This window comes from Corvus cornix, chromosome 5 (assembly GCF_000738735.6).
Source record: "Corvus cornix cornix isolate S_Up_H32 chromosome 5, ASM73873v5, whole genome shotgun sequence".
Classification (NCBI taxonomy): domain Eukaryota; kingdom Metazoa; phylum Chordata; class Aves; order Passeriformes; family Corvidae; genus Corvus; species Corvus cornix.
The window spans coordinates 45,604,039-45,629,429 of NC_046335.1; the positions used below are offsets into that span (position 1 = coordinate 45,604,039).

Below are 25,391 nucleotides of genomic sequence, written 5' to 3' on the forward strand. Positions count from 1 at the left end.
CTGTGTTTGTGGAAGAGGATTGGAGTTGGATTAGTAATTTTCCCTCCTCCTCTGCAGGAGAACTGGTTTTCCTGTCAAGAATCAAAGGAGTCCAGCACACAGTCTGACTTCATCTTGATTGCTTTAGCAAAGCTCCTTGCCCGCAGGTGCTGCAGAGCACCAGATCTTTTAAGTGACCGTCTGAAATACAGGTCCTTAAATGATATTCAGCACCCTTGAATCTGACTTGAATCATTCCCCATCAAACCCTGCTAGGGAGGAGATGTTTCACAGAGAAATTGAAGAGAAAACCAGTAAGTTACAACTCAGAAACTGGCTTTCCCTTCACGGGAACTGGTTTGGAGGGTTTATTTTTTTACTATTTAAACAAACCAAGCCTATATACCAGTAGTGTATGGACTGGCACAGTGCTTCACTCTCATCATTCTGTGCTAGAGGAGTGTTTATGGATGAATCCTGAGCATTTTGGAGTTAATCTTCCTTGGTTCCGTATGCTTCCTCTATGGAAGTGCAGCCTGGCTGGATGATAAGGAAGTGGTAACTTTGGAGTGGCTTTGAAGATCTTTGGAAAAGACACGGTACTGACTGCAGAAGAACAGCTGGCAGAGAAGCTGTAGTTTTCAAGCTGAACTTGCAGCTAGAATACATACCTGGAATATGGGTGTGGGGTTGTGAATACAAACACTGCTGATAGATTTCTGGACAAAATAAAAATTCAGAAACTTTTATGGCACTGTTGGCACAAGAATGAGAGAATGTGATCTAGTTGTGCATACACTTAGGGTGGAAATTGGATACCTCTGAAGATGTCAGAGGAACAATTCTGCCATAACCTGTGTGTAAAAAAGGTAGGTGGCGTGAAAAACAAGTCTTGACCAAATAGTAGAAGCAACTACACTGTTTACCAGGAAGACAGTATCAGTCTGTTTCATTCTTTGGGCAGTTTCACTGCTTCGAATTTTGGTTAAATGTTGCCCTTGAACTGGCAGTAAAGATAACAGCCTGTTGCAGGGTGTATTAGGAGTGCCTGCACTGTAAGGCCTGTTAAAATTTGTTACCTCTGCGCTTGCAGTCTGCTGAGACTGAAAACTACACCTTCTGCATGTGCTTTCTGCTGCAGTGAACATGAACAACAATACTGGTTCTTTCATTCTGTCTGCCATTTAAATTATCAAATTCTAAGCTGCCTCCTGGGAGAGGCAATGAGAAACATTCCTAAAAATGCCTCTTTTGCTATGTTCTAGAAAACAGTTTTTCTAGAATACTGTGTATACTACTTGCTTTTTTTTTTTTCCTTTCTGGTTGACCGTCTTGGATCAGATGCTGCTGCGTGTTTAAGGGAAGAAATCTTACTTATTCAATATAGGCAGTAGTTTGGTGACAGTAAAACCTCTTGTTAGTGTCCTTTCATTCCTTTGCAAGAGGGGTGATGCCAAAAGGTCATTCAGCACAGGCAGGGAGGGATGCTGCACCAGGAATTTGACTCAGGAACTGTTTTGCCACCATATTTGTCTCATAGGTGACCTTCAGTACTGCTTTTGGGATGTAACCCTGGCCATACCATCTGGCCAGAGGTGCTTGGGTTCTTGAGAGCTGCTCTGAGGTTGGATGGAGAAAAGAGAGGGTGGGGTTCCCTGGCAGAGCGCAGGGAGGCGGGAGTGACACAAGAGGAGGAAACGAAAGGGGGAGGCGAGTGCCCGGAGGATCCAGGTGGTGCCACGCTGCAGGGTCATGGCCCAGCCCAGAGCCTGTGAGTAGTTGCCCTGGCTCTTCACTGCTCTGGGTCAATAGTGGTGGGAGTCCTTTGGCTTGTCCCTGATGGAGAGACTGGGCATTTGGGAGAGGGCAAAGGCTTGCTTTCCTGCTGGGCTTGGAGCATGTCCCATGTTTCAGTGGTGATGCTGAGAAATGATGATGAGTCAGTCCTGAGTGGGGTGCATTGCATAAGGGGATGCCATGCTTGGTGTCACGGGAGGAAGTGAAACGAGAGAGGAAAGCAAATCTAACCATGTTTTGCTTTGGTATCATGTGATCCCCATCCCGCTGGCGCTCTCCTCGCCTGCAAATCTCTCTGCTCTAAACACCCTCTGTTTGGGGATGTTCTCAGCCATCGCTGAGTCCCTGCCTGTGTGCCCTGTCCTTTGGGGAACCCCACCGTCCCTGTGTTATTCCCCCAGTCTCCCAGGGCTGGGAGCATCTCTGCAGGGAATCACAGCGTCATCTGGAGGGGAGAGGATGTGAAAGAGGAAGTGTCTGAACTCGCTGGCCCTGGCCTCAGTGAGTGCATCCATGGAGCTGTGGCCAAGAGCTGAGTGGGCTGGGCGAGTTATATGGGGAGCAGCTGTCCTGACATCAGCTCTGCCCCCCCCAGCCCACTGCTAGGATTAGAAAACTCCCAGTTTTGGGGTAGATGCATCTGTGCCTGGAGCTCTTGCAGGGCTCAAAGCATGAGAACAAATCTGTTAATGTGACACTTGGGCTGCAGGTCAGCATCTCGTGGGAACTGTTCCTGTGTCTTCAGTCCCAGCCAAGATCCTCAGCTTCAGTTCCTCTCTTGGGAGGACACAGGGGCTGGTCAAGCAGTAATTGTGGTTGCACTGTTCAACCAGCTCCTCTGCTTTTTCTTGCTGGCCAAAATCATCCCAAAGTCATGCAAAAAAAAAGAAATAATGGTCTGCAATTCCAAAGCGTCAAAGTCTCTTTTAACCACCTTCCCTGTCCCATATGTCCAGGTCAGGAGCAGGAGGACAGGTTTCGTGAAGTGAATCTCTCTACCCAGAGGCTGCGTGTGCTCCCGCCTGCAGTCCTGAGCAATTCCATGCTGGAGAGCCTTGACCTCGACAGGAACAAACTCAGGAGCATCACCGGCATTTCTAAGCTTTGCAACCTCAAGAAGCTGATACTGTCCAAGAATGAGTTTGTGGACTTTCCCAATGAAATCCAGAGCCTGGTCTGTTTGGAGAGGCTTGAGCTGAATCAGAACCAAATCCGGATCATCCCAGAGGGGGTTTTCTCCCATCTCCCCAGGCTTAAGCACTTGCGACTGAACAACAATCGTCTCTGTGCCCTCCCCAGGGACCTGGCAGCTTGTCAAGGCAGCCTTCAGTACCTCAACATCTCCAACAACTTGTTCCGGACCTTCCCGCAGCCTGTCCTGCAGCTGGCACGCTTACAGGAGTTCCATGTGCAGAATAATGCCCTTCGCCAGCTCCCCAAGGAGCTCTTCCAGGGACAATCCCTGAAAGTGTTTAAGGCCAGTGGGAATCCCCTCCGGGAGCCACCCAGTGAAGTGTGTGCTGGTGGCATTCAGCAGATCCGGAATTACTTCAACCAGCTTCAGCATGGTTTGGGGCAGGAGGACAAGAGGGTCAAGACCATGTTCCTGGGGGCCTCACTGGCGGGGAAGTCCACAATCTGCAGAAGCCTGAAGCAAGGGCGATCCAAACTGGTTCCTGAGGAAGAACGAACAGTTGGCATAGAGATCAGTGAGTTCCAGATCGAGGACTTCACGTTTCTCTTCTGGGACTTTGCCGGCCAGCTGGAATATTACGTGACTCACCACGTGTTCATCACCCCACAGGCACTCGTCATCCTTGTCATCAATCTTCACATGTAAGTGCTTAGCTGGTTTGGATTCCAGGTAGACCAGGGAAACTAAAAAGGAGCTGGGGAAACTTTGCACTGCACGAATTCACACCGTTTCCATTGGGCCTCGAGGCCTGGTCTTTGCACCACTGGCATAGCTGGCTCTCCCCCTCCCCCTTTTTGCAGATCAATCTTTTAATCCACCAGGTCTGTCATCACCTTGCCAAAGGCCTCTGTTTGGAGGGGTTGAATAAGCACCAACTCCTTAAGTGACAACTGAACCCCCTCTGAACAGACTTGCTTTCTGCAAAAAGCAAATTCCTACAATCCCGTCTGTATCCTGTGGTGTTCCCTGAACATGGAGGGAGCATCAGGCTTGGGTTTTGTGCTACAGAGGGATGCTCCCATTTACAGCAGGGATTGACTCTGCTACACCCCATAGCTTAAGGATGGGGAACTGAAGGATGAGCTTGGATACAGTCCATGTCAGCTTCTGAGATCTGAGCTCTTCTCCAGTGAGCTCCTGGGACAGCACGGAGTGTGTGGTCAGGCCTGCACTGGTAGAAGTTGGCTGGAGATCCAGAGGGTAAGATGTGAATTTGGGATTTTCTTTTTCTCCCTCCCCAGGTACCAAACTAATGACAAAACTTTCAAGGAGCTTGTTGGTTTCTGGATCAACAACCTGTCCATGCGAGTGCCAAACTCGGTGGTGCTTCCTGTGGGAACCCATGTGGACTGCTGCCAGGAGCAGGAGGTAGCAGAGAAGACACATGACATCATGGCCAGGATCACAGCCATGCTGGCAGAGAGAAAAAGCAACCTTGCTCACTTCATCAACAACCTGGAGGGCAGTGAAGAGCCCAAGTTTTACGTGGACCAGTGGGAGAGGCTGAAAGAGATGGAGAGCTGCACGTTAACTGTAGGGCTGAGATTGTCCTGGGTTCTGGCTGGCTGAGGTCACCCTGTTGTCTCTGGCACCCCAGGGTGCTACTGGCTAAGGTGATCTGGTGCAAGTGCATCAGGCCACTACTGCAGCCCCTCCCCAGGCTGGGGTGGACATGGTAACCCCTGGCTGTGACCTGCAGGGTCCTTGTCCCTGGTAGGTGATGGGCATCTCCTCTTGTGGCTTGTAGCAAGTGCCTGAGGAGGAGTGCAAGGGGCCATTCACCATCACCAGGTGATTTTCAGGAATTGCTGCAGAACAGAGATGTGAAGCAAGTGCCCTCTGAAGCTGAGCCAGTGGTGTGTTCCACCCTGAGTGACCTCATGGGCATTAAGTCCTCACAAGCTAAAAGACTTCTCCGGGTGTAGTTTCATCAGGTATGTGCTTCCTCTTTTCCAGATCTTAAATTTAGTTGCTGTCAACTGCACGGATCACTGTGACATCAAAAAGCTCGAGGCCACTATTTTGGAGCACGTGAAGAATGAGGAGCTCTTCCCTGAGGTCTTCCGAGTGCTGCCGCCCGTCTACAGGCAGGTGGAAGCTGCCATCGTGGATATTGCACGGAGCGAGGAGGTGGCAGACCACGGTGAGTGGTCTGCAACCCTGCCATGCTTTTCTGAGGGGAGCTTCTGTCCCGTGCCTGGGACAGGCTCTCTCCAGTGCTGTCCTGAGTTTGGGATGGGCTGTCCAGTGCTTGCTGCAGCTTTGGCCCTGTTTGTGTGGCAGTGGGGTTGCTGCTGAAGACCTTGCAGCGTTAATACTGAGCATGCCTGAATGGGCCATGCTGTCTGGTTCCTTGCTTTCCAGTGATGTTTTGCTTTCTCCTCTTCTCCCTGCATAAGCAATTAAAAAACCTTGCAGGGCTCCATAGCTTTAATGCTTCCATGTGGTTTTCAAATTTACATCCTGCTAATTTTATTTAATGACCCTTACCTTTCCCTAGACCCTTTTCCATGTCTCCTGTGACTTACCGGGATTAGCAGACAGCTCCAGCCTCTTGCTTACGTACCCAAAGCAGGTACGAACACCACCAGTTCCCAGTGACATCTCTGGCCCCCCTGGCCACTGCAGGATTAGAGAACAAGGAGCAGAGGCTTTTCTTCTGTGGAGATAAGCCAGACTTTGTTGCCTGTCTCTCTGCATTGCTGAATGTCAGTCTGAGGTTTAACTGGCAATCTGAGGTTTTCTGGCTGGAAACAAACCTGCTTCCTCAAACAATAATAATAAAAAACCCCCAGTGTTAGCCTCATTTTTCAGAAAGTTCTGGCAGGCTGTTGCCACTGCTGAGCCAAGGCAAGGCTGTGGGGGCTGCAGGGTGGCAGTGGGACAGCTGAGGAGAGGCAGAGCATTTTTGGTCACAGTCACAGAGCATCACTCTGATCCCAGTTACTTCCCCAGGGATGGCACAGGTTATGTGGGATGCTGCTGGTGTTTGTTGGCTCTCTGAAGCATCTACCTTGGAATGCTGTGTCTGAGAGATGCATTCTGAGCTCCTGTATCTCCCTCTAGGCATGATGGACCTCCAGTACCTACTCAGCAAACTCTCGCAGCACAAGCACCTGGCCGGCCTGGGCAGAGAGCTCCTCCAGGACATCTTGCGGTACCTCCACCACATTGGGCTCGTAGTGTGGTATGAGGAAATCAAGCACTTGGAAAGCACCGTCTTTCTCCAGCCTACCTTTTTAATAACGATGTTCAAGGTGAGCCTGGGGATCAGGACCATCTCCTCTGTAGAGTCCAAGCTGGGCTCCTCTCACTGCCACCTCACCTCTCCTTCCCTTCCCGTGCAGCTCCTGGTGCGGTACCGCCTTGTCCAGCAGCTCGAGAGCATCTCTGTGGAGACACTGATCGGGGAACACGCCACCATCAGAGACAGAGCCAACTGGGTGTGGACCTTCAAGTCAAAGGCAATGCTGTGCCACCAGGCTGTGCGTGCCTTGGTGAAGCACCAGCTCTGTTCAGAAGGGATGTGGGATGTCTTTGAGGAAATCATGGGATACAGGCCTCACAGAGGGAGAGGGAAGCTCTTTAGCCTCCTGGAGCACTTTGAGCTCTGCCTGGAGGTGAAGCACACTGACGTGCTCAACCCGCAGGCCAGGGAGTTTGTGCCTGGAAAGCCATGGGAGACAACACGGAGCCAAGGCGAGTCCTGGTACTTGTTCCCAACCTATCTGAACCAGACAGAGGAAGTGTCTGAGGTGTGGGGAGGAGATCACCCTGAGGACCTCCACATCCGTGCCTACTTCTCACCCGAAATCCCTGAGGGCTTCTTCCAGAGGTAAGCACTGGTTTCCAGCCATCAGTGAGCTTGTGGGATTGAGATTTGCTCGGTGTAGTACCAGGATGACTCTCAGCAAGCCCTTGGCCTGAGCCTGGGAGTCAAGATACCAGGATGGCTTCTCAGCTGTGCCACACACGTGTGGGGCCCTGGGTGAACCCTTATGATGTTCGCTGCCTGGACGTGAGCAACGGCCACGCTCCTTCTAGCCACCTTTCATCGGGGTGGGGGGAATGTGTTTGGATAATCTGTGCCCATCCAGGCAGGCAAAGGTCTCACAGTCCTACCCGAGAATGTTCTAGTTTCTATGGGTGTTGGAACTATACCAGTTTTTGGAACTTCTGGTTTTCTGGACTGGTCTAGAGTTCTGTCTGACAGTGGTATGGTTAAACCCCAACCGGCAACCAGGCACCACAGAGCCACTCAGTCACCCTCCCTGGCTGGACTGGGGAGAGAATCAGAAAAGTGAGAAAACTCATGGGTTGAGATTAAGACAGTTTAATAGTTGAAATAAATTATAATAAAAACAGTAATAGTGATAATAATATTGTAATGCAAAGGAAATCAGCAAAGAGAAATTAGAGAGAAGAACAAGTGGTGCAAGTAAAAAACAATTGTTCAGCACTAACCAACTCATGCCCAGTCTGTTCCCAAGCAGTGGTCCCCCAGTCAGCTTTCCCCAAGGTTTATATGCTGAGAGTGATGCTACCAGCTGTGGGATAACCCTTTGGTCATTTGGGGTCAGCTGTTCTGGCTATGTCCCCTCCCAGCTTCTTGTGCACCCCAGCCTCCTCGCTGGCAGGGCAGCCTGAGAACCTGAAGAGTCCCTGACTTGGTGTAAGCCCTGCTCAGCAGCAACTAAAACATCAGTGTGTTATCCACATCATTCTCATCCTAAATCCAAAGCACAGCACTGTACCAGCTACTAGGAAGAAAATTAACCCCATCCCAGATAAAACCAGGACAAGATGGCCAACTCTGGAAGGATCTCTTGGCTTAAGAGGCTGCTCCTGCTGCTTGAGCTTTCAGTAGGGGAAGGTCCTCATTTGGTGTCTGCCTCTGTTCTTACTGAAGCTCAGCTCATATTTTCAAGTCCACCTGGTACCACACTTTCTTCCATAAGCTAGGAGGAAAGTGCTGAAAGCCATGGGCAATCTCCTCGCAGGTTCCTGGTGAAAGCTTGCTCCTTCTATTCCACACACTGGGTGGCGAAGGTGACCTGCCTGCTTGTATGCAATGGCAAACCTCTGCTGATCAAAGAGAATAACCAGAGGGCCTACAGCTACCTGGAGCTCCGCTGCAGAAAGCCATCGGAAAGGACAGGTAAGATCCCTGATCCATATTTCATGACTCCCAACTCCATGTCTCTCCTGAGCTCCACCCCTGCCACTTCCAGCCCTCTGGGAAGTGTCCCAAGAAGCCTCTGCCACATATCCTAGTCTGGCCTGGCTCCACCAGCAGTCCACTTACAGATTTCCTCTTTCTCCATGCAATTCTGTTCAGGACTCCTTTAGAGGTATCACATAAAAATGGGAAGTCAAGTTTTCATTCTTGTCATGGAGCAGATGGGTCATCCTTGCCCAGAAGGCCCCAGCAGAGTACAGTCTAAGGCTGGGTCTTCAAGAGATAAGTAAAAGGGCCACCCAAGTTGGGGAGCTCTTCCAACATACCGTTAAATTCCTTATGGCGGCTTGGTTAACTGGAGAAATGGAGCTGGTCCAACAGTTGAGGCCGTGGGCTGGAAGTGATGTGTGGGTCACCACAGCATCTCCGGGGCTGCTGTGGCTGGGGGCTGTAAGCAAGCATGACATTCTCCTTTTGCTGGAAGGGTTCCAGTTTGCCTGGGACTTCCTTGTGGCAGTTGTGCTCGTCATCCAGAAGCTCGCTGAGGAGTGGCCGGGGCTGCACGTGTGTGTGAAGACTCCCTGCCGAACGTCCGGCTGTCCTGCAGAGTTCCTCTGGCCGGACATGGATGGCACAGGTGCCATGTACGTACAAGCTGTGCCCCTCCAAGCGAGGGCAGGACCTGGGTGGTCACTACTGCAATGCTGGTGGGGCTGGTCAGCTTCTAAAAGCCACGTGAAATTAGTAATGAAATTCGCTGGCACTACAGTGTCATTCTCCCATAGCAGCTCTCTCCATAGCAGCTCGTGTCCCACGTGGTGTTAGCACTTTCTGGTGTGGGAAATTAGAGCATGGAGAGAAAGGTGAAGCAGATGAGACTCTGGGGCTCAGGCACATGATGTTCACTCTGGACACATGCCCACATGTCCCTGTTTCATGAAGAGCTGAAGGTGCTCAGGCACCCAGGAGGGCAGTGGTTGTCCCACCAATTGCAGCTGGTCAGGGTGGGAAGAGCAAGCCTCTTCCACTGCCTTGGCATCGTCTTCCTTGGGGAGTGCTGAGGGCAGCTCCTGCTCCTTCTCTCCCGGGCTTTTTCCTCCACAGGACAAAGGAAGACGTTAAAACCTGTGGGACGTGTGGGCACCGTTTTGGTGCAGAGCTGCTCCTGCCCAAAGGTGAGCCCAGTGTCCTGAGTTAGTGCCACAACAGCACTCAGGGGAAAGAGGGCTGAGGGTTTGCTGGAACTGGGGTGCTAAGGGTGTCCCATTCCCACAGTACCCAGGCAGCTGGAGGAGCCCCTGGCACAGCCCTCTGCTCACTATTACGTGACAAGCTACGGGACCACCACTTTTGGACCTAGCAGCATCCAGGTCACTAGGCAGGTAAGAACACGCCACCTCCCCTTGCCCAGGGACCAGATGGTCAGGCTCCTGAATCAAGGGGATGCAGTTGCTTGCAGCCTGGGGAGGGCACACCCCATCTTCAGGCAGCCCTCTGGTTTTCCACACTCCTCCCTGAGATACCACCCCTTCTGCACCTCTGAGCTGAGGTCTGGGTGCTTCGTGTTGTAGTTACTGCCTTATTTTTCCAGAACATCTCCAGTGAGTGACTCCAGGCCAGTGCTCACGGAAGTACTTTTGTTTAGCAAAAGCATCCTCAACACATTCTGCTTGCAAGTCATGTTTGTAGCCTTAATGCATGGAAATAAATTCATTGATAAATGCATCCCTTCAGGTGTGGGAAGTCACCTCATCTACTCAAAATTTAAAGGGAAGAAGGCACTGATAAGCTCTCGGATACCAACCCGCCCCTGCCAGCAGGGACTTTGCTGAGACAAGGCTGGGCATGGACCCTGGTGGTTCTGGGGGTAGAAGGGCGTAGCGAAGATTTCAGACTGTTAGCAGAGGCAGGTGTCCAGGCAACAGCAGCAAGAGAGAACTACGTTTCTATACATACATATTTTAACTTGGAAAAATTAAGAAAATAAATCTGTAAATTACCACACTCCACAAAAACACACTAGCAGCTGCTGGAGGGGAAAAGCAATGTGTGACTCCAGGACTGGTCACTGAAGCTGTCCTTGGGCTGGGGGGTGCTGGTTTGCAGAGGCTGGGATGCCCAGTGGTCCTGCAGCCTGTGCCAGGGCCATGGGGAGCGGGGCACGAGGGGTCAGCCCAGTTGCATGTTGTACTGCTCGATGAGCTCCATGAGGTCGAAGGAGTTGGAGAGCTGCAGGCTGAGGGTGTGGCTGTCAAGGGAGGAGGCTCCCTCCTGCAGCACCTGCTCATAGTAGTACTCGCAGAACTTGGGCACCAGCTGCAGCGGCAAAACATTGGGGTCAGGGGCAAGTTAGGGGCAGCTGCCCGCTGTGGCAGCAACACCCTGCATAGCCCTGTTCTCCTGGAGTGCAGGGAGGAGATGTCTGGGGCACCCTTTGTCTCCCCCAAACCCTGAGGGTCCCTGGCCCTGGGCAGCTGCCTTCCACACCATCCTGCCCAGACCCCAAGTGTCCTCTGGCCCAGGCAGCTGCTCACCCTCGCCCCATGTTTCCCCTGGTCCCCAAGGGTCCCCTTCCTGGTCACACAGCCGCCCATGTCTCCAAGGGTCCCCTCCCCTGTCACTCAGTTCCCCCATCTCTCTCAGCCCCCCAGGTCCCCCCTCCTTGGGTATCCAGATCTCCATCTGCCCCATATCCTGAGGGCTCCCAAACCCCACACTGAGGGTCTCCCTTCTTGTGCACCCAAGCACTCACCTCCCCTGGCCCCTGAGGCTGTCGCTACCCAGTCCCTGAGGAAACTCCATCACCTCTTCATCACCAGGGAGTCCCCATCCCTAGGCACCCAGAATCCCATCTGCCTCAGTCCCCAGGGGTCCCTCTTCAGGCACCCAGACCTTCCATTTCCCACCCACCTTGACCTCGAGGATCCCCCTCCTCAGGTACCCAGAGTCCCAGCTCCCCTGGGACTCCATGAGTCTCTCCCCTTCCCTGGGCAGCAGTGGGATAGTGGGTTTTGGCTACTGCACCTTGACCAGGATGAGCTTGGACTCCTTAGGCCTGTCCTTGGAGAAGGCCTGCCCAAAGCAGAGGTAGATGGTGAAGTCAGGGGATCGCTGCCTTTGGCCATTGCGGAAGTCCCTCAGCTCTGTGAAGCAAAACAGGGCTCAGTTTTGGGGTGAGCCTGGTGGAACAGAGGGACTGGGAGGGTTTGGATGCTTGTAACATCCTGGGGCTGGCTCCCATGAGCCCCAGAACCAGGCTGGGCAGGAACTAACATACGGGGAACAATGTGCCACCCCTACTCACCTGTGCAAAACTCATGGAAGTCAAAGATGGGTGTTTCCTGGTCCCGGCAGAGCAGGTTGGGTGGGGGCTCCTCAACCCCCTCGAGCTGCTGGGACAAGGCCCAGAACACCTTGCACTTCTCCCGGCGGGTGGCAAAGACCTTGTCGGCGCGTTGCTCCAGCTGCAGCCCCGCGACGCCCAGCAGCTCCTCGGTGAGGCGCCGCTGCTTGCTGTCAGCCACGCTGGCGGGGCTGGGGAAGCGCACCACGTGCCAGGGGCACGGGGCCTCCAGCAGACTGGGGGGCTGGTATGTCAGCAAGCAGTGGCTGCCCCCAACCACCTCCCGGTGGAACTCCTTCCCCCGGTAGTAGATGGTGACATCCAGGATGGAGACGATGCCATCTGCACCAGGAAGTGATCAGCAGCTGCATCCTCCAAACTGAAACGTTTTCCCTCTCCAAAGCACCCCCCAAGCATATTTAGTGTTAACAATTGTAATAATTATTTATAGCTGTGAATAACCCTCACCTGTGTTATCCAGCAGCAGCCGTGGCTGTGGCACAGGGCTGGCAGCAGGGACAAAGAACGTTGCCTCCGCTGGGTACTGCGTGGGGCCCGTGCCCTCTGTCAGGTGGCACGGCAGTGGCATGGCCCCTGCAGCGGGAGATGAGCAGCATAGGCATCACCATTCGGGATGCAGCAGAGTGGGGGCTGCTTTGGCATGGGGTCCCCATGGCAGCACGCCAGCCTCTTCCCACTCCCTTATGGCATTCCCACAGCCAGGGCCGGATCCTGCTGCACAGCACCCACCTGTCTCCTCTGGTGGCATGAGGCCCGGTGGGTGGTAGGTGTCCAAGGTGGGCTGCTCCACCGGGGGAACCCATTGTGGAAATGTCGTGGGAGGGAAGCAGTTGTTTTGGCTGGGGTCTGCATAAAGCTGGAGCAGGGTGTCCTGGTGAGGCTGGAGCATGACATCCTGGTGGGGACTGTCCCCTGCAGGGAAACCACCTGTGGGAAGGTGCTGGGGTCACCCACCCAGGCAGCCACCCACTCTGCACCCCGTGAGCAGGGCTGGTCTCACCTGTGGGCACCCAGGACTGGGCCAGTGAGCCAAGGTCACGGGGGGAGATGTCACACTGCTGCAGCAGCTCCTCCAGAATCGAGAGCTGTGGGTCAGTAGGTCCTAAGGGGGAGCACAGTGGGTGGGATATCTCACAGCCACAAAATCAGCCCCAGCTGAGCCTAGCAGGGTGTCCTCCCCCAAAAAAAAGGAGTGTGAGACTAGTGCTTACCTGGGACAGCGATTGCTGAGGCCATGTCTTGGGAGTCATGCTCCAGCTGGAAAGGGAAGCAGATTGGGATCTTAGTGCTGTGGTTGCCAGGCACTCAACCTCCCCCAGCCCGTATTTTGGCCAGGTGCTGGGTTGCAGCTTGGGTGCACCCTAAGGACATGAAGTTGAAATGCCTGCAAGTGGCAGCAGGGACACCCCTGGCCTGCTGTGCCCACCCAGCTACCTGGAGCTGCTGTTGTGCTGGCTGTTGGTCCACCACAGGGTTAGGAACGCTGGAATCTCCCTCCTTGCTGTGCTGGAGGGTGGCTGAAAGGAGAGCACCAGGAGTGGGAGGTCCTGAGATCTCTCACCCCACCCAACACAACCCCTCCTTGGGGCGAGGCTCACCTGAGATAATGGAGAAGACCTTGTGTGGGTCATCACCACGCTTGGAATGGTCATCTTCCAGCTTGAACATTTGGGTGCTGCTCAGGGCACAGCGGAAGTTGGTCTTCCACTTGGCCAGGTCCTCGGAGCCTTCCTCATACCGCCCACTGACCTGCGCCCAGGCCTGGGGGTGCAGAGGTGTGAGCATGGGGTCCCTGGCTCCATGAGCATGGAGGCTTCCAGGGATGACTGATCTTCCCCCACCTTCCCAGCTCCCATATCCCACCCACGCTGAAGACCTCAACTTGCTGCTGGTCACCATCTTATCCTACCCCTCTTGAGGACCCTGAGGGTGCCGCTGGTCACTCGAACCCTCCTACCTGGAAAACCTTGAGTGCACTACGGATCAACCCCATCCCCCACACCTTGAAGACCCAGAGGCTGCTGCTGGTGACCCCCACCCTGCCCATCTTGAGGATCTCCAAGTCGCTGCTGGTGATAGTCATCCCACCCACCTTGAAGACCTCCACGTCACTGCTGGTGATGTCCTTCCTGGCGTTGTGTTTCCAGGGGACGCGAAAGGTGGTATGGCCAGGGTCGATCCAGCACAGCCCCCTGTAGCTCCCGCTGCTGATGGCGTTCAGCAGCCACTGCCCGAACCGCAGCTTCTGGGCTTCCCTGCGGGCGCGGGACTGTCACCGGGAGGACCGGGGCCACCCGGGGACGGCGACCCGGGGAGGGCCGGGGGTGCTGGGCCCCACTTACCCCTCCTTCTCCGGCGCTGCCATGGTGCCGGGTCCGCAGAGCTGCCGTGCCGTGCCGTGCCGTGCCGCGCCGTGCCGCGCCGCGCGGTGACCTCAGCGCGGGAACGGCCGCCTCCTGCCCGATCCTTTATCCGCCCCTTTCGTTTTCCTGGAAATCACGTGTCCCTTCCGAAAGTGAAACTGCCGCGGCTCCCGCGGCGGGGCGGTGCCGCCGCTCCCGGGAGCGCCCGCGGGATGCTCCGGCTCCGGGAACGCCGCTGCGCAGCCCCGCGCAAGCCCCTCCCCAGATTAGCAATAATTAAATAAACCGGACCTCAAGCTGAGCGTGGGACACCCGGAGCGCAGGGGGTCAGCCGCACCCGCTCCCGCCGGGGCTTCCCGGAGCTGGAAACCCCCGGGCCACGTGCAGATGTTTCTTTCAATCCTTCTTCTCCCGGCTGCCTTGGCTTGCACGCTAAGGCCGTGCTGCCAAAATTTACAAACCAATAAAGGCCGAAGTGCGGCGGGCAGCTCTCGGCACCGAAGCAGAGGCGAACCAGCCCATGCCCACCACAGGAGGAGGATCACGGGCAGCAACAGCGCCCGCCCGGCTCTTCCCTGAGCCCTCTGAGCTCTGCGGGTGGCAGTCAAAACAACCCAAACACCCTGAGAGGTTTTTCGAGTTCCTTACCCAAGGACCAGGAAGGGGTGGAGGGGTCAGTGGGGCTGAGGCACGGGACTGCAGCTCTTCCCCAATGTGCCGCTTGTTTTTCAGGAAATTTCTTCTTTCCAGGAAGTCCCTACTGCCTACTAGGCACTTTACATGGAGAGTTTTTCAGAACACTGCCTTTTGTTTACCAGGAAGTTTCCCACTTCCTAAAAAATCCCCTGCTGCTTTCCAGAAAATTTCCCAGTCACTTTGAGGCTATGTCCTCCTTGTTTCCTGGGAAATGGCTTTGTTGCTCTCTAGAGTACTCCATTCCTGTCTACGATTTTTACCTCTGCTTAGAGGATCTCCATTGCTTTCCTAGGAAATTTCCCCATGACTGTTACTCCCTGGTGAGAGGAAAGCTCACGTCTTCACAAACAATTGGATGGGTGAAGATGTGGGTGTTCACATCTTTGAAATGCGTCCTCATGTCTCTCCTAACTCCGGGCCGCAGGTTTGTTGCAGAGCCCACACAGCTTGGCTCCTGAAACAGACACGGGTCTGCACAAGCCTGAACCTCGGAGCTTCGGGGTACAGCAGACAGCCCAAGAGAGAAAACCCCGCAGGCGTGTGCCCCGGTGGACTCTCTCCCTTTATTCGAATAAAGTGGCAGGACTCCTCTGTCTCCTTTTTGGACACAAACCTCTGGCATTTGTGGATTTTCCTGACACTGGGAAGCAAGACATTATTTCCCAAGAAGTATCATTCATCCTCTCCAAGCAATTCCCCTTTTGCTATCCACCAATTCCTCCTTTGCATTCTGGGAAATTTCCCCTCTAGGAAATATCACTGTTACTTTCTTCAAAAATGTCACTTCTGCTTTTCAGGAATTTCCCAGGTATTTGAGGAAATTTCCTCCTTGCTTTCTTGGAATTTCCCTCCTTTTATTTCTAGGCTACCCTCCCCCCCCCCCCCCCCCCCCCCCCCCATAGCCTTGTATGAAATTTCCCAATTACTTTCTACAAATTCCCAGAATATTTCTCCCTTTGCTTTCAAGGACTTACCCCTAGTCATCGCATGGAAATTCCTACATTGTCTTACAGAAAATTTCCCCTTTGTGATCCAGGATATTTAGCTTTCCAGGATGGTTTCCCTTTGTTCCAGGAATTCCCCTATTGGTTGCCAGGATTTTTCCTTTTGTTTTGCAGGAATTTCGCCCCAGGGTTTTAGGAACTTTCATCCTTCTGTCCCAGGGAATTCCACAAACCAAAACTGACCCAAGCACCTGAACCCAGGACAGGGGCATTCCGCAGATCCAGCAAAATGAATTTAAGGGCCGTGAACACTGTGAAACCCAAAGAGGAGCCAGGAGAGCCGGGTCAGGGTGGGAGCAAGGGACAAGGCTGACATGGAGAAGGTACGACTGGAAAGGGCCCAAGGTGGGTGGAGGACCCTCTGCCAGAGGAACAGGTGGGAAGAACAAGGAGTGGTGCTGGCTGATGGCTCCTGCCCCAGGGACAAGCGGCACCCTCGGGGAGGGGAGCAGAGGCGTGTTTATTTACTTTCATTCCTCAATGCTGCAATCAATGCAGAGAGGTTTCAGTTAATAGGTGATTAATTAATCTGATGGGAATGCTCCCATTTTAAACTTTTTTTTTTCCTTTTTGCAAGCAGGACCCTGCGCAGCCACAGCCACTATCCCCTGCCACCTTCCCAGGTCCTGCTGACTCAGGGACGTGTCCTGGAAGCTAAAAATCAGCCTAATTTAGGTCACCAGCTCCTGCACGGTGGAAGAAGAGATTTCAGGAGGAAGAGTCAGTTTTACAAAGAAGTTTTTAAAAGCATCCCAAAGGACAAGGAGAGCTTTCCCTGAACCTTAGACATTCACTGCACAAAATTTTCCTTCAAACTTAACCCCACCATACAAACCTGCACTCCACACGCATCCCTGCAGCCACAAGTCACCCAGGTTCAGGGGACAGTCCTTGCAGGCAGAAGGGTAAGCTGAAACCCCACAACTTTTATCAGCAGTGTCCCTTTTGGGGACCCTCCCTGTAAATCAAAAAGCAGCAAGGAATGGGGCACCTTAAAGGAAAAAAAATAAATCTTTCTCTTTTAATCCACCCAAGGGAAATCCAGAGCAAGAGCAGCATCACAGCACTACACACAGCACAGACATCTATCATCGCCTTTGCACAGATTCCTTCCCAGTTACACGGAGAAGTCATTAAAAGAAAAAAAAATTATTCACATATGCAAAGTGACAAGTAACAAATCGGCCACAGAACAACTTTTTCAAAGAGAAAAAGGATGCATCAAGGAAGAAGGCCCTCAACATACAGGTTTCATGAAAACCTAACCCCAAGAATGGTCAAACAGGTGGTTTTCTTTTAAACATTAAAAACAAGGATTTTTAAAAATTAATTTAAATACACATTCAAAACACAAACACCAAGCAGGCGCCTGGAGAACAAAGCAATAAAAAGGAATGAAAAGTGAATTCAACCAGTTTAATTTCAACACCGAAGTTGGGTGGATCGCACCAAATGGAATAAATAACGGAGAAGATCACACTGGGTTGGTAGATCTCACACTTAAGACCATTTAAACTAGAATTAATTACACAGCCCAAGAGAGTACTGAACGAGGAATTCCTCTGACAAGGGATATTAGCTGGGGCAGTGTCCCTTTCACAGAGCAGGTTGTAGGTGTGGATTTGCCCCCTGCCACCCACCACCAATCCCCACCCCAGGAGCAAACAGGATGGTGGTGTGATGCAGAGGACTCGCCCCCACAAGTGATGGACACACAAACAGCTCCTTGCTCAGGGAATGGGAATCCTCTGCCTCTTCCACACCCGCTGGCTCCAGTCACACCCAAGGCAAACATCAGAACACAACCAGACCTTGTGCTCTCACCTGGCAGGGTGAGCCCACAGGCACAGCATTTCTGCTACGGCTCCCCAAGGTTGATCAGCTGATCTAGACCTGCAGCCACAGCTTTATCACACTGGGGATAGGCAGGTTGAAGGAATGTAAGTGGTTTCTTGTTGTTTGGTTTTCCCTCCCCACAACCCTGCATTAAAAAAAAAAACAAACAAAACCCAAACAAAAACCAGAACCAAAATAAAACTAAATAAAACCCCCACAAAACGAAACAAACAAAACAAAAACAAAAAGCAAAACCAAAAAGACCCCCCAAAAAAACCCAAACAAATAAAACAACAAAATAATCCCCAAAAAACACCCCAAAACAAAAGTAACTTGATCCCAAGTTCCTCTTCCTTCCCTGCCTGTAGCCAAGCAGGGAAGCACCTTTGGACATTCATGTGATCCCACAGACATGTTCCCTACAGAGCAGACATCTTATTTCTGCACCTCACCCGGATGTGCCTGTGACACCTAGTTAGGAGGGACATCCCTTTGCTTTAAAACAAAAATAATTACAAAATCAATAGGAACAATCAGAATTCATTTAAGTCCAACTCGTTTTTAAAAAGGGAGAAGGGAGGACTGAAGGTTTTCAGGCCAAGGAACTTGCCAGATCCAGCATCCCCCCCACCCCTGCCTCCAGCAGCAATGAGATAAGACCCCTTTGTGCAGCATTCACTCTTGACCCGAGGTCAGCAGAGCCAAGAAGGTGCTGAGGGGACACAGCTGCCCCTCCAGCTCCTCCTCAGACAGCTGGCAGCTTCAGGAAGAAAGGGAAACTGAGGTGGATGAGGGTTGAAGCTATTTCTTTCCCATCTCTCCTTCTCCCCAAGACTGAGAGGAGACTTCTGCGTCTGCAAACCCAGTCTGTGCTCACCAGTGTCCTTAAGAATGCATATTTAAAACCAAAAAATTGGAAATTAAGGAGAGAGAGAGAGAGAGAGAGAGAGAGAGAGAGGGGTGCATAATTAAGTATTGTCCGTGGAAGGAGCGGGAGGGGGCAGGCTCCAGAGGGAGCAGAGAAGGGACTCTCTCCCTCCCCATGTTGCCCATCTGGACACCAGGTCCCTTCGCATCCCTGCGCGAACCCTTTGTGCTGTTGCTCTGACATCGATCGACACGGATGGTGAACACGGGGATGAATCCAGCGCTGCAGAGGGCGGGAGGGCACACGCAGCCACTCCAGGGCTAGGCCCGGTGCTTGGGGAGCATGTCCAGCAGGAATTCCGCAATGCCGATGAAGTAGACAACTTGTGCAATGCCAAAGAGAGGAGCAATGACCAGGGCTCGGCAGTAGGCCCCTTTGAAGAAGGCCGTGGGCCCTTCCCTCTGCCAGATCTTCCTGGGGAGAAATGACACAGACAGGTAACTGTCCATCCCGCCCCTCCACCGTGCCAGGAGAGCCTTTGGCCATGCCCTGGCTTTCTACCTCCCTCCAGAGACTAATCCCAGGCAAGTGCTGTTGCCTGGCACAGCCTCCACAGCAAATCATCCATCACTGCCCAAGTGCTCTGCAAATGGCCATGCAGAAAATTGCCCCATCCCTACATCTGGCTACATACAGGAGTGTCTGCCTATGTCTGGAAGCACAGCTAAGACAACCCCATGCTTGCATTGAGAGGTCACCCTGCTCAAATCTCCCCCCTCAGCATGGGACAGAGCCAGATGGCAACAGATTCTGGATACCACAGAAATACAAAAGCAGAAAAAGTCCCTTTATGTTTGGAAGCAACCAGACCATAGTTCAGTAAAGGATCAGAGAGAAGATAATGCAGCTGGAGACAGCTCACTCTGGCAGCACTCCTGCAGACACTGTGCAGAGCAGTCCCAGGAGGGATATGAGACTCAATACTGTAGGATTTCCCAACAGTAGGGCCTTGGGAGAGACTACCACAGCATTGCCTCCCTTTGCAGAAATGAAATCTCAGTGTTATGACTACTGGGGTTTGGACAGAAGTATTTAAATATAAATGGTATGTTCTTCTTGCTCAGTATAGGAAGAAGTTCTCTTTTACAAAACTATATATATATATATACATCTGCTCATATATCTATATCTATCTCCAGATAGACAGATAGACTGATAAAAGCACAGGTTCAGAGGGAACACAAAGCAAAGCTGCTGGTTGGGTCTAGAAGCTGCACTTCCTGCTTGGCAGCAGGCAGCAGCAGATGCCAAACACCTGATGTGGTGCCTCTGTCATGAGGAGTCTTACTTGGTGCAGTCCAGGATCCCCGAGTAGGTGTCCTCATTCACTCCTCTCTGCAAGGACTGCAGCCGCGTTTTGATCACTGGGGAGGAAAGAGAGGGGAGACACTGGTGAGCACTGGGAGCGTAGCAGGCAAGAGCCACCCTGAGAGCAATGGCTTTGAAACAGTCAGAATGAGATTACCAAGAATACAGACCATTTTCATACATTTACCAGGGAAAAATGAACCCATTCCTTTATAAATGGATAAAAGAAACACAAAGCCACCCAAAATCCAACCCCTCCCCTGTTACAGTGGGGATTCTGTAACACGATGTATCAAACAAGGAGTCCTGTGGAAAAGAAATATATATGGACCAATTCTTGATAGATGTTTCAGAGATGTTTATTTCTCCAGCCGCATGGCCGGGGCTCTGCCGAGGAACCCTCACAGTCCGGCTGAGGGTCCTTGCCCGCGCAGGGGAACACAAACCAACAAATGGGGAACAAGGCTGACCAGGGGCAGGGAAACCCCGTGTCTCCCCCCAGGGCGCCTCTCCCAGGGCTACATGGTGGGGGGGAGGGACCCCGACACTCCCCTCCCTCACTGTGATCAAGGTTTCAAAAGCTGACTTAAACTTTAAACCTTCCAAATTCAGGTATCTCTCTGCAAAGTGGGAATTGATTTTCATATGCTCACCTCCTTCTGGAAGAGGTATCTAAAATACACAATTCTGCTCCTATGTTTCTTCACACCTTGGAGCATGTGCAGTGTTGGGGAGAGAGCAGTTACTTTCTGGTGTTTTTCACAGGAGAGAAACCCGAGGTGGTATTTAAGGCAGATGCTGTGGAGCAGGAGAAAAGGCCACAAATCTGAGGCTTCCCCTGTTGGTCCCTGACCATATGCTTGTAAGTGGTCTGCATATTATCACTCCACATGGAAATGCACCTTTCCAGGGTGTGTCTGCAGCCATTCCTGCCAAGAATGACTGAAATGAATGACACTCTCTTCCCAATGTGCCAAGCGAGTACTGCAAACCTTTGTGTAAGCTGTGGCCAAAGTCGTAGTAGCTCAGCTGAACTGAGCTGGAGGCAGCAGAGCTGTCCCCTCCTGCACCTCCCTTGTGCTCATGCTGAAAAAGGCTGGCACAGTCACCCTCCTCCTCACCTGGCCCAGCCTGGGCCTCTGACTCCTGTCCCTTGGCAGCAGGCCACCACCAGAGGCTCCTTAGGACTCACCATCACAAGGATTGACAGCCACTGCAGCCGTACTACCAGCCACACATCCAGAGAGGAAGGACACGTAGAACGGAGCCTTGACATTGGGGTCTTTCTGTCCCAGCTTGTTCAGGTTTGCAAACAGTGGGAAGTAAACAATGGAGAATGGGACATCCCTGCAGTGGGGCAGGAGGAAAGAGAAAAAAGAAGAACAAGGATGAGCAAAGTCAGTGTGGGACACCAACAAACTGAGCAAAGGAAGGGCTGCAAGCATCACAAATTGGCAGCACAGCCATGAGTGCAATGCAGATATCCTGGCTCTGTGATTGCAATTCAGACAGGAGCTGAAACTCAGCAGGGCAAAAGTGACTGCACAAAGGACAACAGGTCCATGGGAGGCATGCAGCCCTGCAGGATCAATGGGCTCCCCTTTTTTTCAACACTCAAACCACAGACATCAGCACATTCAGAGGTCAATTGTTTTGACCACTCTTGTTAATTACGAGATATTCCGTCCTGCCCGCCATCCCATGGGGCACTGCTTTAACTCTACCTTTCTTAAAGCTAGAGGGAAGTCACTCTGTGAAAGCCCAGACAAAGAGTGTCAGAGCAGGCAACAGTCCTTGCATCCAACATGCTCTGTGGGCCAGATCCCATTGCACACTCTGGGGCCTCAGGCTGACAGTTTCACTTTGCTAGCTCTCAAGGACTTCTGCACAGTGTGAAAATATAGACCATGGGGCAGACAAAAACCTTCCACAGAAAGCAGCAGAACTAAATCTTCCAGGAACAAAAAGGCAGGCTCCCTCACTTCTCTGACCTTTCCTTCTTTAATGTACAAAAGCTGTGCATGGAAACTGAACTAAACCAACCCCACACCCACTGAAGCCAACACCTCCTTTGCAGGCTCATCGCTGGGATGGGTGGTGCCTTAGGTCCAAGACTGGGAACACCAAGCCCACACCATCGTACCTTAGCAGCGTGGCTCCCAGGCCCTTGTAGAGTCCGGCGATGCCTTTGCTCCGCAGCAGCTCCCTGGTTATCTGGGTGGCTGTGGTGCGCGTTTCCACCGCCGGCTCGGCCGCCGCCGCCGCGGGGGAGGAGGAGAGCTGGGCCTGCGCCGCCATCAGCTTCTTCTGTGCCGCTGGGGAGCAGAGCGCCAGCACCGGTCTGCAGGGTGCCCAGCAGCAGCCTCCTGCTGCCCGGTGCCGCGGGACAAGGGACAGGCAGATCTCCAGGGGCAACACAACATGCAGACAAAGGCCAGGCAGGTGCCCTGCAAGCTCTTCCCCCACTCTGCCCATCTCCCTCAGCCTGTCCCGGTCTTGGACAGTGCTGCCACACCACAATGCTGTCGGCTGCGCTCTCCCACCAGCTGGTTTGCCCAAGCAGGAGCATCCTGTCATGCACCATCTCTGCAGTGCAGAGAACAGGAGCTGCTGTGAGCAGGCAGGGGACAGTCCCTGCTTCCAGGTGTGTCCCTGAGCTGCCAGTACAACAAACTAAAGATGTGCATAAACGAGACAGCTTCCAAAGTTCTGTTCTTTGCCTCGCTCCCCTGAAAGCAATCATTAACCTGGGGAGTTTCTCAGTCACATTTATGAACACATCCTGGTTTCTCCCACTTTTCCAACTGATGCACTTCGGCCCTTTGGCCAGAAGATGGAGAACACTTCAATCTGTAGGTAATCCCCAGCACACCACAGCTCTCCTGCCACACAGAGAACAGGCTGTTCACAGCATCAAAAACCTCTCCTGAACCCTCAAACCATGGCTTAAATCCTTCCAACATTTTAAAATAATACGCACAAAGAGGATAAGGTCTGCAGTAAAACCAGTGAAGAGAGAAAAGAAAAAGTAAATCTGTGATTATTCAGGAATGCCACATCAAATGAGAGATTACAGGACAAATTAGGCCATTTTCCAGGAAGGGCCATAAACATGGTATCTAACAGTGTCATGCAGGGCTCCTGAGAAGTGAGGCTATAGTTCAGACTGACCTCTGGAAGAGACTAAGGAAAGAGCAAGCAGCTCTTTCCCCTAGAGTCTCCATGCCAGACTCTTGTCTACATTCTCACCAGAAACACTCCACAGTGTTTCAGCCAAAAGGCTCACACTCCCTCCTGCCTCTTGCCTGCCAGCTCACGCCCACAGTCCCAAGAGCCTGATCCCAAACCTCATTCAAATCCAGAGCACTGGGAGAATTTTATTTGCTGTTTCAACCAAGACAACTGCTGTTTTTGTCAGGGAGAAAAAAAGAGTACAAGGGGAGACAAGTCATTTGGAAAGAACACGTCCCCTTGGGAAGCTGTTAGGGAGGTGCTGCAGGGGGGTAAAAGAGGGAGAAAATAGACATCAGAAAACATGGAGAGGGAGGAAGCAGCACAGGAAAGGCACTGGAGGATGCTAATCCCTTCCTGGGTGCACAAGATCTACCAAGTTTGAATCACTCACAAGCTGACCACCCAGTCATCTCTCCCGTCTCCCTCCATCCACCAGCAGCATTTGCTGTTTTGCTTGCCAAGCCTATTGCTTTGAGAAAAAAAACCCACCACCTTTTGTAACTGCAAGGGCCTCTGCAAAGCCAGCTGAGCAAAGTGTGGGGGGAAGTAAGCTGGGAAGAGGAGGAGAAACTTCTGCTACATCTGCGGTATCTCTGACATGGGAGAGCAAGGGAAGAAAAGAGTTTTCTCCACTCATTCTCTCAGCTCCGCCTTGAAAGCCCAGTCCCAGCTCTTTCCCCCTCCCTGCTCAGAGCACAGGGAAGAAAAGTCCACGTACCAATGCGTCCTGCATCCTGCAGCTGGATTTTGAGCATCTCCATGGGAGTGGTGACAATCACCTGGCAGGTACCCGCGCCACAGCCCGCCAGCATCTCCCTCAGCAGCGTCAGCTTCTTCCTGCCCAAAGAAAAGAGAGATAGAGTCCATCAGAGCCGGTGGCCTGCAATAACACTTGGGCAGCTGGGTACAAGGCTTGGGGCACATCTCTGACCCTGGGGGTTACAGGAAAGGCAGCCAAGGGGACAGTGGAACCTGCTAGACCTGACAGTTCAGCACAGCCCAGACTTGACATTTCTGCCAGCACCACTTGACCTGGAACACAGACTCCTTTTATCCCCAGAAACAGAACATTCAGAAAAAGCCATAAGCCCAGTCAGAACAGCCCCAGAAAGGAGCACACAGCCCTGTCCACACACAGACAGAGCACTGCAGCTCTCTTCCAGCCTGATGGTGCCCCTGGTCAGGGCACAGCTTTCAGAAAGGGTATCACTTCAGAGGGCAGCAGAGGACCTGAGCATTAAGGGGGATAAGCAGCTTTTGTCCTGCCAGGCTAGTCCTTTAAAAACTGTCAACAAACTGAGACCACAGGACAAGGAGCAAGGAGGGAAAATATTCCGCTTGCTGCTTTGGAGTTCTGTGAGAAAAGCAAAGTAAATAAACAGCGAATATGAATCAGGGAGGTAGCTCCTCTGTGGTTACGAGCTGCTTCATCTTACCAGGTTTTCCAAACCTGAACAAATAGCCTTTGCACTAAACTGGTCCTCCCTGAGAGACAAGGGATGGGATGGACCTCCAGCAATGCAGCCTTGTGCATTCTCTGCACTACAGAGCAGCAGACATGTAGCAGCAGACTACTTATCAGCAACATGTTCTCACCTAGCAAAACCCAGCATTTCATTGTTCCCTCCATGCTAAAGCTATGAAAGAGCCCAGCTAAGACTAAAAAGAGGAACTTAGGATGAAAAACTTCATAAAGTTTCTATTTTCAGAAAGTGATGTGGTTTTGCCCTGTAAAATATGTGTAAAAATCCTCATGCCTTGGCACCAGAAAACAGTGACTTGATTAAAAAGTACATCTGACCTGCTCCTTTCTAAAAGGGTTAAAAAAAGAAGCATGCATAAATCATACAGCCAGAGAGAAACAGCCTCCTCTTTTTTCTGTTTTAAATGCAAGTACTATTTTTACCTCCCCCAGCCCTGCTCTGCAGCAATACCTCATCTTAACCTGCTCAAGGCGCGTCCCCATGCTGTGGCAGAAGCAGTCCCACAGCAATACACCCCATGCCCTTGCAAAGCCCAGGCACACCCCCCTGCCAGCGGTTTCACAAGCACACACACACAGCACAGCTGTGGGGCAGTGGGCCAGCAAAGCAGTTTCAATGCCAACCCTACAGGAAAGGGAGGGCAGATGCACCGTAATCCTGCTGGACCATCACGTCAGCTGGGCCGATTTCTCCACCTCTCATCTTCTCCAGGGAGGATATGAGAGCAGGGGATTAGAGGCACAGAGCCACCACAGAGATTACCAGAGACTAAATATAGAGCCCTCCTATGAGGCTGAAAGGAGGAATATTTCAGTCTCACTGTTCCAAATTTCCCCACAGATGTGGAGCTGCAAAGAACAATCCCTCCCACGGAGTTACCCACACGGGCGCTGAAGTGTGCACAGCAAGCTTTCCTGGAGGTATGGGGCAACTAGGGTGTGCAAATCCAGAGGTTCCCACTGCCACTGCCACTTGGAGGTGGCCAACTCGTGCCTTTTGGGTGGCCTGAAGCACAGCACCAGTC

At 52.3% G+C, this 25,391-nt stretch overlaps 3 protein-coding genes across 12 annotated transcripts in view; 1 reads left to right on the forward strand and 2 right to left on the reverse strand.

The window, feature by feature from the left end:
- Window positions 1–37: 37 nt before the first annotated feature.
- On the forward strand, window positions 38–9,875 carry LOC104690830 (malignant fibrous histiocytoma-amplified sequence 1 homolog). 3 transcript variants are annotated; one of them, XM_019279798.3, is made up of 10 exons: window positions 38–3,612; window positions 4,213–4,504; window positions 4,928–5,114; window positions 6,038–6,228; window positions 6,319–6,806; window positions 7,972–8,129; window positions 8,635–8,794; window positions 9,255–9,325; window positions 9,426–9,532; window positions 9,742–9,875. In XM_019279798.3, the coding sequence occupies exons 1-10, from the start codon at window positions 2,411–2,413 to the stop codon at window positions 9,757–9,759; spliced, it is 2,874 nt and encodes a 957-aa protein (XP_019135343.3). In that variant the 5' UTR covers window positions 38–2,410; the 3' UTR covers window positions 9,760–9,875. The 3 variants fall into 3 exon arrangements, with proteins under 3 accessions (XP_019135343.3, XP_010400450.3, XP_019135339.3); XM_010402148.4 differs by having other exon boundaries at window positions 38–1,750; window positions 2,733–3,612; window positions 9,426–9,875; XM_019279794.3 differs by having other exon boundaries at window positions 9,426–9,875.
- IRF7 (interferon regulatory factor 7) lies at window positions 7,289–17,608 on the reverse strand. Of its 3 annotated transcripts, XM_010402340.4 has the most exons (12): window positions 16,413–17,608; window positions 13,857–14,003; window positions 13,607–13,769; window positions 13,113–13,275; window positions 12,949–13,031; window positions 12,726–12,771; window positions 12,515–12,616; window positions 12,244–12,441; window positions 11,962–12,087; window positions 11,455–11,835; window positions 11,175–11,293; window positions 7,289–10,466 (listed from the first exon to the last, which is right to left on the reverse strand). In XM_010402340.4, the coding sequence occupies exons 2-12, from the start codon at window positions 13,877–13,879 to the stop codon at window positions 10,320–10,322; spliced, it is 1,551 nt and encodes a 516-aa protein (XP_010400642.1). In that variant the 5' UTR covers window positions 13,880–14,003; window positions 16,413–17,608; the 3' UTR covers window positions 7,289–10,319. The 3 variants fall into 3 exon arrangements, with proteins under 3 accessions (XP_010400642.1, XP_019135351.1, XP_010400558.1); XM_019279806.3 differs by lacking the exon at window positions 16,413–17,608 and having other exon boundaries at window positions 12,244–12,426; window positions 13,857–15,421; XM_010402256.4 differs by lacking the exon at window positions 16,413–17,608 and having other exon boundaries at window positions 13,857–15,420.
- Window positions 17,609–17,933: 325 nt separating this feature from the next.
- Window positions 17,934–25,391, reverse strand: part of SLC25A22 (solute carrier family 25 member 22) — a 51,552-nt gene continuing 44,094 nt past the window's right edge. For all 6 annotated transcript variants that reach the window (XM_039552563.1, XM_010401816.4, XM_010401643.3 and 3 more), the window contains exons 6-10: window positions 23,602–23,720; window positions 21,793–21,964; window positions 20,842–20,996; window positions 19,630–19,705; window positions 17,934–18,755 (exon numbers count right to left, since the gene is read on the reverse strand). In XM_039552563.1, coding sequence (XP_039408497.1) covers window positions 18,602–18,755; window positions 19,630–19,705; window positions 20,842–20,996; window positions 21,793–21,964; window positions 23,602–23,720 — 676 coding nt within the window. In that variant the 3' untranslated portion in view covers window positions 17,934–18,601. The remainder of the gene's footprint in view (window positions 18,756–19,629; window positions 19,706–20,841; window positions 20,997–21,792; window positions 21,965–23,601; window positions 23,721–25,391) is intronic.

Excerpts from the sequence above, each read along its gene's own strand:
- LOC104690830 (XM_019279794.3), top strand. The coding sequence starts at position 2,411 with ATGCATCTGTGCCTGGAGCTCTTGCAGGGCTCAAAGCATGAGAACAAA. Across the intron at positions 4,505-4,927 it reads TGGAGAGCTGCACGTTAACT|ATCTTAAATTTAGTTGCTGT; the intron begins GTAGGGCTGAGA and ends CCTCTTTTCCAG. Across the intron at positions 8,795-9,254 it reads ATGGATGGCACAGGTGCCAT|GACAAAGGAAGACGTTAAAA; the intron begins GTACGTACAAGC and ends TTTCCTCCACAG.
- IRF7 (XM_010402340.4), bottom strand. The coding sequence starts at position 13,879 with ATGGCAGCGCCGGAGAAGGAGGG. Across the intron at positions 11,836-11,961 it reads GCTGCTGCTGGATAACACAG|ATGGCATCGTCTCCATCCTG; the intron begins GTGAGGGTTATT and ends TTCCTGGTGCAG. Across the intron at positions 11,294-11,454 it reads CTTCCATGAGTTTTGCACAG|AGCTGAGGGACTTCCGCAAT; the intron begins GTGAGTAGGGGT and ends TTTGCTTCACAG.